The sequence below is a fragment of the Colletotrichum truncatum genome, assembly GCF_014235925.2.
Source record: "Colletotrichum truncatum strain CMES1059 chromosome Unknown Contig_0010, whole genome shotgun sequence".
Taxonomy (NCBI): domain Eukaryota; kingdom Fungi; phylum Ascomycota; class Sordariomycetes; order Glomerellales; family Glomerellaceae; genus Colletotrichum; species Colletotrichum truncatum.
Window position 1 is genome coordinate 780,220 of NW_027222407.1, and position 13,136 is coordinate 793,355.

Below are 13,136 nucleotides of genomic sequence, written 5' to 3' on the forward strand. Positions count from 1 at the left end.
ACGCCCCACGATCATCAAAAGACAAAGAAACCGCGAAAAGCCCACGAATCATTTATCAACCAAACAAAAAAGAATTCATACCAGACCAAATTATCTTTAACGACGAACTACGATCGGACCTGACGCGAGACAAAAACAAAAAACGGCACCAGGGGAAACACTAATATTCATGAGCTGTATAAAAATACCACGGGCGCGCGGCAGCAACGCTTACCGCCACCCACTCTATTTTCTATGTCAACTGTACCTATGGGGATAATGTATTCTTATTCAATCCACAACAAAGGGTTTATTGGGGGAAAGGCGATTCACTCTGGGGGGGCTATTGGGGAACTGACTGGGGATGGTGGGCAGACAAATGCATTCACAGAGACAAAGAGTTATCTTGGGCATCTTGGTCAACTTTTTCACATTTGGGGTTAATCTGCTTGTGTTTTTCTGGAGCTTTTCTTCTCTTCTTCAACAGCCAAACCAGAGGCCAGGTTATTTTATACCACCACACAGGATACGTAGAACGATATCATTGTACCAAACATTATTTGTTCATTTTCATATTTTGGTCGATCTTGTTCGCTCTGTACATAGTATCCGACAAAACAAACATATTTATTCAAAGACTTTCTGTTTCACATATTTCGTGCTACTTGTACCCGAAAAAGAGACGTCCTCCATCCAACCTCCCGGATGGAGACCACCCCTCGAGGACCGTTCACGCAACAACCATCAGAAAGAAAGGAAAAAGGGACAGAAGAGATGCATCCTTCAAGAAAACGACGAAGGCCTCGAAGGTTCGATCCGTGATCAGCAAGCCTTCGGGTGATCGGGTCATCAAGGCCTGAACATGTCGGCCAGCCCTGCGAACAGATGCTCACCGAACGGCAGAAGAAGGGGGAATGGACGGACGTTTGACTGAATCCAAGCGCATTTGTTTACAGCATGTTTATCATCGCTCCGTAAGCAAGTCGGCGTCGAGGCCAATAATAATAATAATAATAATAACAAAAATGAAAGGGACAAACAACTGAAAACATAAAACGAAAAAGGTCTGTGTGGGCGGTTCCTGGATGACAGGCGATACCATCTCTCGCTCCTCTCTCTCTCTTCCTGTCTCTCTCATTTACTCGCACACATCACACATCCAAACACGCATGTCGCCCCCCTTCCCTTCACACATGCGCACGCACACACACACATACATACATACATACATACATACATACATACGCGGACTTCAGCGCAAAACTCAGTGTTACACTCAATGACCGTTGGTCAGTTGATGGGGAGGAGGGGTGTGTGTGCATGTGTGTGTGTGTGTGTGTGTGTGTACTTTGACATTCGAATGGCCAAGAACCCAAGATCCTGGATGAGACTTTACTTTCCTCGGCCGGTTTCTTCTGCTCCCCGCCCCGCCTCTCTCTGCCGTTTATTTTTTTATTTTTTTATTTTTTTTTTGCCTGCCTCTTCATTGTCTGCTTGCTCGCTAACTGTTGGCTACCAATGCTACTGCTGCTGCTGCTTTGCTGCTTTGCTGCCTTGCTGCTGGGCACCCGCCCTTATCCGTGACCAAGCTGTTGCAGCATTGCTCCATCGCCGTACACGGATTCTGCAGCGGGAGACTGAGCGCGCGTGCGCCGCCGCCGCCGCCGCCGCCACTTATCGAGTTGAAGGCAAGTGTGTGTGTGTGTGTTTTCCCTCTGATTCCACCCCCTTTGTGGTGACGGACTATAGCTACGGCTACGGCCACGGCTACGGCTACGGCCTAGGCACGTAAGGCCACCAACAGGCTTGGCTGGGAACCCGTTCACCCCCAGCCACCCCTTTTATTCTTAGTTGGATTTCCAGTAGTAATAGTAGCTTTTTTTTCCTTTTTTTTTTCTTTTTGGCCACCAAAAATAATACACGACAGCTCAGATCTTCCTATTTTTTTTCTCTGTGGTGCTTTAACCGCCTTTTCCGTGCGTATCACATACAAGGGGGGAACGGGAATTGGAGGAGGGAAAATACTTTCGTACACGCATACACACGCACACACACACACATACATACGTTGTAAACTGTAAGAAGAAAGCATATATCACTTGGATAGAAAAAGAAGCCTAACTTCGAAAATCTAAAAGCAGGCGATGGGCATTCTGTTGGAACGGTAGGTAGGAATCTCGTAGATAGTACGATATCCTTATAACAGGGTATTAGAGTAAGGGAACTTGTACTTATGAAGTAGGGCTTTAATAGTAAAGAATGTATAGGCTTATATTGAAGCTGAGTTGGTTGAGGAACTAATAGTTAGTTAAGGGAGAGAATTAGGCTAGTTATATAGTAGTATAACGTCGCCTATAATAGCTAATATAGGAAGCTATAAGCTAGGTTTAGTATACGTAAGTATATACGTCAACTAGCTTATAAAGCAGCTTATAAATCAGACTAGAATCTTCTTTAACTAAATAGACTTTTAGATAAGGTTAAAGAGAGTATTCCATAGGGATCTGAATGTCATATGTTTAAACTAGCAAGCAGCCATTCTTAGCTAGTTACTTTTGTAAGTCCTACTAAGTCTTAGATAAGACTAAATAGGATAAATAAGTAAAATAGAAGTATAATATACTTATACTTCTAACACATTCTGTGCGTAATGTGTGAAACCTACGACTTTTTTTTTTTTTTTTTCTTCCCCTCCCCCCTCTCTATCTCTTACTGGGGGGGCACTTGGAAGCTAAGTTGTCAAAGTGATCAAACAAGGATCTACTACCAACAAATTACCCCAGGGTGAATGAAGTTGGGTGATTCGTTGCGTTTCCGAGGGTTAGAAGAATGCAGCTGTTGCTTGCAGCATCTGCAGCAAGTGCCCCTCTTCAGAACGAAACGGGGCAGAGAAAAAAAAGAAAAAAAAAACGAACCACCCCAGAGTCAGCAGCGTCAGTGCTTCCGTGTTATTCTCGAGGGGTTCACAGACTCTCAACCTGCCTCTCGGCCAACGCACGCGCTGGCGTAAAGTGGACTGGGTACGGTACTTCGGGATGGTTGTAGTACAGGATACGAGACGCCACGAGACCGGGCAAGGCAGAGGGGAAAGTGGCGCTGAAGGAATGTGGGAAGCAAACAATTCAACTTGCTACGTAGTATGCTGGTGAATGACAGTTTGGATTTTCGTGGTCCACAGGACTAGACACGTCTCCTCCGCCATTTGGGACTGTCCGCTGCCGCTGTGAAAGCATGGTTCAGAGGCTCGGACAGTGAGTTTCCCCCTCCAAGACCCCTTCTCTGACGGATGGACGAGCACCAGAAAGGGCGGAGGAGCTAAGAAGCTGAGCAGGAACTAGGAAATAGCGCCGGGCACGAGACGCAGGCCGGCTGCGCGCCCTGATGGGTGTACTGAGTGCATGCTGAGTAGGCTGCCCCGATCTTGATACTGAAGCTAGGAGATCTTGACTAGTCCCTGCGTGCGAAGTTTTTGCTCCTCGGGTTCTCTTTGCTGCCCATATCGCTTTACACCCCCGTGTATTACTCATAGTTGCTAATGACTTGCAGGTGCTGCAGACCTCACCTGACTGGTCTCAGGATGCTACGTGCAGGCCTGCAATGCAGGTCAATGGGGTATCGAGACACGTTCTGTGCTGTTGCTTGCTTCTGGCAGTTAAGGCAAACCTCCTTCTGTCTCTGTCTCACACGCCTTGGCGAAGAAGCTTTCGTTATTCTCTGTGGGGGCAAACATATCCAGCATATGACTGGTGATGGATTTCCGTGTCAACGGCCGAAACAATAGACTGCCGGTGTCAGCCTAACATTGAAGTCCATCAGGGTGTGACAGACATGCTAGAACCGCTGGCAATAGTGGTAATTAGACGGGCAGAAGCGCATTAGCATGGTCATCCGATGAAGTGACTTTTTTTTTGATCGTGCTGAGACGTTGACGTGGATCGTGAGCATATCTGTCTCCTTTGGATCAATGTCTGACAGCGAGATGCGACAGATCAAGAACAGAGAACGACAAGTCGGTGGCCTCTTGCCCCGGTAACCTTCAAATGGTTCCATGGGCTTCTTGCTACAGCCTTGACACCTCCTCCTTCAAGGAACTGCGTATGCCGAAAGTCTGAACGGTGTCCGCAGTTACCAAGGTCATCCCCTGGCGAGGTGCTGTGCACCTGTGGAGGTGCGGCAACGACCAGAAGGTGGCCAGGGCAACCCACGAGGTAAAGTGCTTCTCGCCGGAGCGACAATATCACTGGTCCTCGCGTCTCTCGTTGAAGCGTCGTAACTTTGCGTTGGATGACAGCCAGTCGCAATGGCCGCTGACCGGAGGAGGCATGGAGGGGCGTGAAGATTCACAGATTCACAACGTGCGCCATGCAGCACACCAGTGGGAAGAAGAGGACGTGCCATCACTGCCATGTCAGCACAACTAGCGCTGCTGGGCTTTGATGCTACAGCCATGTACTGAGAAGACATGGGATGGCGCGAATCACAGGGTCTGTGTTGCTCTCATTAGCTCGGCAGTTTTAGACAAGCTAAAGGGGGCGTCAGACACAAACTGACCTCGAGCTGTGGAACAAAAGTGTGGTCGCTGGGAATAGCAGCATAAGCCCTGTCCGGAAGGTGGCATGCCGTATTGCTCTTTAATGATGATAGAGCGACAATAACAACAGAAGGGGAGAGGTTTGGTCTATGTTGAAAGATGGAGAACGAGGAGCGGGTCTACAGCGGGGTCTCGGAGATCAGCGGGTCTGCCCTGGCGGCCAAGGATAGCAAGCTGAGTGAACGAAGGCGAGTGCGAGGGTGACCATGACAAAAAGATCTAGGGTAGAGCAGGGTTGTTTCTGACAGCCAAATACCGAAACACACTTGAGTGTTCCGTCTTCATGGTCAACTAACCAATTCCAAGGCCTCCATTCCAAAGAAGTTTGTAGGTGAACGATAATGTGACTCAATGGCGTACAGTCTGCAGGGCCGATTGATAAAGTCAAGATGACGAAGCAATTTGTTGGTACCAAGTTCAAGGCACCATACGTCACGTAGCGGCGAGGACGGATACCGAAGTCGCTTCGCAAAGCCAAAAGAAAAAAGAAGCCCCCCCGGCAGACGTTGCGCCGTGCTTCTTAGCCTCGCAAATTTCGGACTTTCGCTGTTATAGCGTGTCTCTCCGTCGGCCACACTCACATGGCGGGTGAACAGAGTCGACGGGGGCGTATTCGGATAGCATAGGAAAGGCCCGTCTTTGTCTCACCTTGTTCCTTTGACGGATTTAGAGTGTTCTATGGAGCATTCTGAACACTGCTTGTCATTGGAGGGTGTCAGCCACGCCGACGCTTGAGCAGCTCTGCACCACAACAACAGTCCCTGACGTTTCGAGGCCCTCGCATGGGGTTGTCATTGTTTCTCACCGTCCTACTTGAAGAGACCTAGAGACAATAACTATGGGTATCAAGTCGTGAAGGTAGTGATTTGAATTCCCCTTGCCCCTTGTTTTCAGCCCCGTGTCGGGGCTGTAAACGAAATGCCTCCTGTCAGAGCCATCTTGCAGCGGGCGAAAGGGGACCCGAGGGGGCGTGTGCTGTGCATGTTGTCACGAGGAGTGCTTTGACATGCTGGGGTTGGCCTGGCACGGAAGGAGGCCATTGGAAGCACGCTGGGGAATGATGTTGTTCAGGATGTAACTCCGCGATGTTGAAGTCGTCACGATACGGCCAGGGTTCGTCGTCCAGCTTGGAGATTGGCATTGGCAATGGCTCGTGCCCAAAGACCTGCGTGGATGTACCGACCAGCACTCCTTCCTCCCTGTGTAGGTATTTCATAGGTCAGGACCGGGGTCATTTCTACGGTACCCACTTAAGCTTCATGTTCCTTCCAGGTTTAGCAAAAAAGATACTTGGCTCTTGCCCAAAACTGCATAAGCGACGAGGTTCCTTCCCTGAAGTGGTGAAATGGCTTGACCATGATCTCCATCTTCAGGTCGACCAACGGGGAGAATACAGCAGGCCTTGGGCACCGTCATCCACTGCAAACACAGGGGTATGATAGGGAAGGAGGAACATGGGCCCTGGTCTTGCCAGTTGAGGCTGCCAAGACCCCTCTTTTTCCGCCTATCACCTACTATTTACACTACATTACACGAAGCCATAGTACATAGTGAGGCTAAGGCCTGGTCACGAAGATACGTACTTTGTACTTACTACGGCTTGCCAAGTTGCGCTCTCCTGCCCCGGAGTTGTGGATTTTTTCCACAATTGCTTCAAGCAACTCCCTCGTTCATACAGCACGACATCATGTCCACCGGAGTGTTTTTCCACCAGCCGCACTTTTCAGTGGGTTCAGCCACAGCAGGGAAACATTTTCACTTTATGTGCTCGAATGCAGGCTATCCTACCTATTCACATCCCAGTGCTTGGTCCGGGTATGATATGACTGCATTCCTAGCTCAAGGCACATCGTGTATCCGAGACTAGCTGCAGCTGCCTCCGCAGTAAGACCTCTCCACTGGGTCACTGAAGGCCTCAAAACTGTTCGACTTGATGAAAGAACGCATACTGCAGCGAGGCATGTACGTGTCGCCGCAGCTGGGTAATGTAAGGCAATGCAACGCTAATTCCCAGTCGTACATAGGATGCCCTGTTGGCAGCTCGCTAGTTTGCCTGTACATGCACAGAGTTGTGCTGTCTCCACGGACAATTACTCGACAGTAAGGAGCCTTCAAACTATCAGTGCTGTTGTTGTGCGTTTTGCCACAGGAATGGAGTCGTCCTCAGACCCTCCCTCAAAAGCACTGGCCAAGAGAAATCGCCGCGATGACCACAACTTGGCCGCCCTTCTGGCTACAGTTATGGCGGCTAACTTTTCTTGCAGCCAACCTTGACGGAAAAGTCGCCGCTTTACGACCACCTGGCAACGGGTTGTGGTATATCCTGGCACTACGCCATATGGTCATTACGTAGTAGGCAGGTCAAGTGCGTGACAGACCTCAAAGCTGTGAGTTGTCCATCCCACCCCTTTCAAAACATAGTTTGCCCTGACTTCCCTCCCGACTCACACCCGTCAGCCGCTGGTTCCACTCTGTTAGTACGACTGGTCATGCTTCCCCAACCTGACCAGCGCCCGGATCGTCTCTCTTCCACCAAGCTAGCGTCCAGTGAAGGGCTGCCCTGAATCGCAACGGCCGACGATCCCCGTTGCCCATCCGTTCCCCGACCTTGTAGCTGTCATCCCTCAAGTCTCATTAGCTGAGTTTTCAGTGCGAAAAGTGGCTGGATGGGCGATGTCGAGACCAAGAGGGCGCTCAGATGACAAGTCTGGTGGATAACTGGCAGCAAGCTGGGCAGCATATTTTTGGTGAAACCACCTAGCAGAGGCCCCTCTGCCCCTTTCATTCAACTTGAGTGCCGTGCCCTCGCCTGTGGTTGGGTGTACCGGTGCTGCCTGCGCACTGTCGCCGACAGCTGAGAAGGCTCTTTATCCATGCCGCAAATCTTCGAGAATGACCAGAATTACAGCTTGTCTGCGACCACGGGCCGAGAAAATCATGAGCCTGGACCGTCGTCGATCCTGATCTGCTAGTTGAGCACCAAAGACTGAATTCCCCGAGACCGGTGGGCTTGTCAAGCGTAGCTAGTGTTAACTCCCGTCAATCCCTCACGCCGAGTCTTCCTAGCCTGGATTCCCACAAGCCCACCAGCCATGCCCTTCCGAATCCACAACACCCACCGGCATCTCCTGGGTCGCGTCTGGTTCGGTTCCATGCGATGTTAGCCAAGTCATCAGGTGGCGACTAAATCCCATTCTTGTAGGGACTGAGGCTGTCGTTCAGTCAGGGTGTCATGGCCCCGTTTATGCAGTCATCAACCCCAACACTAATGTGTGTCAAATTCTCACCTGGGCCAGGCCTGATCGATCACCGGCCTTCAGCAGGAATCCCAATATTTCATCCGGCTCCCGGCGCTAGACCGGGATGCCGTCTGCAGCTGTCAATCGTCGGTGGCTGCGTGGTTTTATTTCCGAATGCTTTGCCGCATGTCCAGCTCCCCAGTCTCGCCTGATATGAATGCCGCCGTCTTCATGCTAAACAGAAGGGTTTATGAGAGTCACAGGCAAAAAGTGGACTCTGGCGCTTTCTTGAACACAACCTCTGCGCTTGTTTATGCGTTGGCTCAGAAGGGGCTAGTGACTAGTGGCAGCCTTTCAGGCGGGCTTGGAGGTCAATTTCCCGCCTTCGTTGCAAGAACCGCGTCAAGACGACTAGCAATGTGCGCTAATGGGGATTTAGCATGCTGGCCATCCCGGCGTGACACCCTCGTCAGCGGCTGCCTTTCTCTAACGACCTGTGCCGACAAGGCCGATGAGCTTCTCGTCATCCTTCGAGGACCAAAGTTTCAGACCACCAGACTCGACAAATGAGGGCCGATGCGATTACCCATTGATCATCCCACTAAGGTCTATCTGACCACCAGGGACGCTTGTCGAAGTCGCGCTGCACGCTCAGGTTGCTGCCACGGGCACAATTGGGATGGCAGTCGATCAGTACCCTGGCCTTGCCTGGGGGGTGCAGCGTGCAGAAAGTGTGCCCAGCCTTGTGGTGTCCGTTCCTGGGGGCGCCACGGAGAATTTTAGGGTTTTGACGAGTCCAACTCAAAACCTCGTCATCGACAATGCAGGATGTTTCCTCGGTTGCCACATCCACCTGATACATTAGCCCCTAGGAACACTGACAAGCCGGTTTTATGGTCCATGATTAGCTTTTGTCCTGTCGTGACAGATCATGGTGTGGCTAGGAGGAGTTGTCGTCGATCAGTCGACAGGTGCCTCAACCCCCGATAGTCTACGGGAGGCAATGTTATGATCAGCCCTGATTTACCTTGTGATCAGCGAATTGCCAAGGTTACTTGGTATGATCGTAATTCAGCAGTTCGGCCGAGACGGAACCGATATTGTCTAAAGTGATCGGACTCTCGCCGTGTCTCGGCCAGGCCATGTGGCATCCGTATGGAGTTGACGCAGACCCACAAATTCCCGGCGGCAGAGCGGAAGAACGGACGGCACATGGCCGATAAAGATCTTCAGCGGAACAACCATAGGCAAGTGAAGAAAACTTGGCGTAAGCATAACGGACATTATGTGGCTCGCGTGGGTCGCAGCTTGCTGGTTGGAATGTCCTCTATTATGGTGACTCATCATTTGCTCGTCAGCAGTGTTCAGACCAATAGGAGAAAGGCATTCGTAAGCGCAGAAACTCTCGGCCATCGGCGCAAAAACACTCCGTCTTTATCAAGACTGGGGGGGCGGACGCGCACTCCGCATTAAGACAGGCGCGACGACAGATAGGTATCTGCCTAACACTGACTTGCTGCTGCGAATGGACAAGTGACCGAAGCGGCCATCGTCAATGACTTTTACACTTCGAGTGACCTAATGTCCGTCAGTCTGCACACTGCGATTTCTTTTGCCTCTCTGTGACGAAGCTTCCCACTTTGGATGTAGGTTCGGACCTGAGACCCACTTCGGCACACTGATATCGCCTGCCGCAGTCTCGGATGCAAACTCTGGCCGCCCATCATGGATACCGACGGCGGCGAACAGGCGGAGCTGCCGGGCACTGCCGGCCAGGGGTCTGAGCCGTTAGCATGCGTCACCTGCCGTTCCCGGAAGCTCAAATGCGACCGTGTCAAACCGGCTTGCAGTCGATGCATGAAAGTAAAGGGAGAGTGCGTATATCCTGAGTCAAGGAGAAAACCTGCGTTCAAGCGGAGGAATGTGAAGGAGCTCGAGGAGAGGCTAGGTACCGCTCATGTCAAGTTCGGAAGGAGGACGTCGCTTACGATGCTTAGCCCAGGTGGAGGATCTGCTCAAAGAGGCCAGCAAGACTAATGGAGCTGGGCCAACGGCGGGAGATCTAGACAGTCGGATCAACGTCGGCATGGACGACTTTACCGTCGATGTGAACACCTTCCTTGCAATGCAGAATGGCTTAGCTGTTGAAACTCCCGACATACCGACCGGATTGCTAGGGGAACAAAATGTTCCGCCCACCGAGACTCAGGTTCCTAACCTTGGCGAGCCCTCTGGAGAGCTTATGGGGCTTGGGCTTTCAGAAGCCTTGCCCCCTTTTGAGATGATGGAGGATCTGTATGCTCAAAATGAAGCCCTTGTTATCAACGCATCTCTGACATGAGCAGTAACAAGAGTTTTTTCGAAAGGCAACAACATTTCATACCCATCATCCATCCAGGCCGGTATTTTCAGGCGTTCTATTCGGCGCCTCACAAACGACCGCCTATGTGCCTGCAGTATGCCGTTTGGGCCATGGCTTCAAATGGACACGAGAAGTACTCTCAATACCATGAGATATTTTACAAGCGGGCTCGGCAGTATGCGGATGCGGATGAGATGAGGGCGAGTGGCCATGGAAACTAAATTGAAAAGGCCAAGATGCTAACTGTGACCAGAGCTACGGCGAGCATTTCTTAACCGTCCAACACGCGCAAGCATGGGCTCTCATAGCCACAGACGAAGCGAGGTGCATGTTCTTTACAAGAGCAGCCATGAGTTCAGCAAAGTGTGTGCGTTTAGTAGAAATGATGGGTCTCCATCGAATCGATGGCGATGGCCAGGAAATGGCCCCGACACTCGCACCAGCAACGTCGTGGGTTGATTTGGAGGAGAGACGGAGGGCGTTCTGGGGTGCATACTGCATAGACTGCCATGCAAGTATCTCAACAGGTTGGCCGACTCTCATCGACCCCAATGAGGTAAGACATGTTCTCGCGTGCCCAAGGCTCATGCTGACCTGATAGATCACTACTCATCTACCGTCTTCCGAAGAAGCGTTCAACTCGGCCCGGGAAGAGAAAACTTCAAGCATGCAGGATGCTTTCAAGGGGGCATCGTATTCGACATTCGCTGGGGCTGTCATTATCTGTTACATCTTCAACATGCTTCTGAAGCACGTTCACTGGGAAAGGCCTAAGGATCGACCCGAAGACGTCGAGTATGGCGAGTTTTGGAAACGCCACAGAGATATTGACAACATGCTCTCAAGCGCCTTCATGTTCTTGCCTGAACGCTTCCGTCTGCCTCAGAGCATGAAGGATCCCACTGCGGTTCACACAAATCTCAACCTCCACGCGTCAATCATATGTTTGCACCATGCAGCGCTTGATAGGATCGAGGCGAACAGTCTTCCTGATCAACTGAAGGCTTCGTCACAACTTCGACTGCGAACTGCAGCGGAAGAGGTGGTCAGCATCGTTAAGCTGACGAGCCACATGAACTCTGGTTACGTAAGTGAACGCCCCTGGCTGATTCTGAGTCGCATGTCTGACGTCGTTTACAGAAGAGCCCTCTGGTCGCTTTGTCGCTGTACTGCGCCGCATCTGTATATGTTTACAATGCTAAATGCGACCCGCAGAACGGCCTGTCAATGACTGATTTACAAAACCTCAAATTCATCATCCAGGCAATGGAGGGCATCGGGCGCAGGCATCTCATCACGCAAGCCTTCCTCCAGCAAATTTATATGGACATTCAGCGCAACGGACTCTCGGGCATCATTGATGTGCCCAATTTGAACAATTACAAGAACACATTCGGCTGGACGTGCTCTAACATCCCGTTGCTTGCACGCAGCTCAATATCTAAACACACCGAGGTCCAGCCTCCTCTCCCTGGGAGGCTACCCCTCGGCAATCCCAGAGGGACTGCTTACGAGAACCACCCAAGGATGAACGAAAGATGGCACGGGTCAATGATACCCCAGTCGGCCTGCCCTACCTCTGCGGATTTCGCTCAGCTAGGCCATCCAGCATATCTCTCAGCAAGCGAGACCCCACCCGAGAATGCCTCCAATAAGCGGAAGCGGTCTTCGTTAACGGCGAGCCCCAGTGCAAACCATGCCAAGACTGGCGTCTTCAGCGGCACATTCTTTTCCGAGGGCAGTTCTAAAGCTGCGCCGGCGCCGACGTCAACAAGGAATGGCATCGACGGCATGGGCGGCTTCGGTACGGGGTTTCTGCGCGCCTCGGGGGTGATTCCAAAAAACGGGTCGGTGCCGCAGTTTAGCCTGCCGCACAGGACGAACTCAACATCACCATCTCCGTCTTCGGTTTTTAACAAGAGTACACCTTCACAATCGGCAGTCAGCAGCAACACTACGCCTCCTGATGAGGCAACGGGAAACAATACGCCAGATAACAGCGTCCAGAGCACCAATGGCAATATAAGAGACATGAATGGTGCAGCGAGTGGGAACGGCAGCAACGCCAATGGAAACGTGAACGAAATCATAGATATAACGAGCATCCAGACTCAACTCGCAGGCGCATCGTCGTCGACGTGGGACTCGAGGGGCCTCCAATATGCGCCTAGCATCGATCCAATTTCATTCATCGACTTTGACGCAGTAGGTGGGATCGATCCATGGAGCATGCTCACCAATATGAGCGAGATGGGTTGGGCAAATGCTGAAGGGGAAGTGACCGGTCCAGGGGCTAAGGAATGAAGAAAAGGGGTTGGTATTGTCGTAGGGGTACAAGCAGGGCATTAGGGCTTCCGGATTCTAGAGCTTATGGGATTCAGAGCATGAGGTTATTAGAAGGTTAGAGGATGGAAACGGGTATTACGGGCGGTGATGGGTGTAGGGGATGGATGGCGATGGATATGCGAGCGTACCAGTTCAGTTATTCGGGTGGTACGAATGATAGACAGCAACGTGACACGACGCATCTCACTCAGATCCAAAACACCACCAAAAAAAAAAAAAAAAAAAGTCTCACCACCATAAATCAACCTCCAACAGTGGAATGTAATTGCAGCGGCCAAGTTCAAAAGATTCATAATGATGCGAAAACCGCCGTTTTGGACAGACCAAACGTTAGCTTTGGCTCTTTGTCCCATGACAGGACCAGCGAATCCTTCGAGATGGAAGGCGCACGTGATCGGTCGAACCCATGACGACTGCTCCTGCTCCTCTTCCTACGCTCAACCCACAGCGCACCATCATATTTATCATCACTCTTTTGCCGAAACCGCACCGAGAGTTCTTACCACCCCCCATCTCTCTCCACACTTTCTCATCATCAATCACCAACACACAGTACTTGTGGCGGTAGAAACCCAACCGGAAACTGCGGAATGCAAATGAGCCGAACGATCGCGCTCAA

At 51.2% G+C, this 13,136-nt stretch overlaps 1 protein-coding gene across 1 annotated transcript; it reads left to right on the plus strand.

Annotated features, from left to right (window-relative positions):
* Positions 1-9,534: 9,534 nt before the first annotated feature.
* On the plus strand, positions 9,535-12,475 carry CTRU02_213684 (binuclear zinc transcription factor; the record flags this gene model as incomplete). Its single annotated transcript, XM_036729980.2, has 6 exons — positions 9,535-9,757; positions 9,807-10,104; positions 10,155-10,371; positions 10,425-10,727; positions 10,773-11,258; positions 11,312-12,475. The coding sequence occupies 6 exons, from the start codon at positions 9,535-9,537 to the stop codon at positions 12,473-12,475; spliced, it is 2,691 nt and encodes an 896-aa protein (XP_036578241.2).
* Between the last annotated feature and the right edge of the window lie 661 nt (positions 12,476-13,136).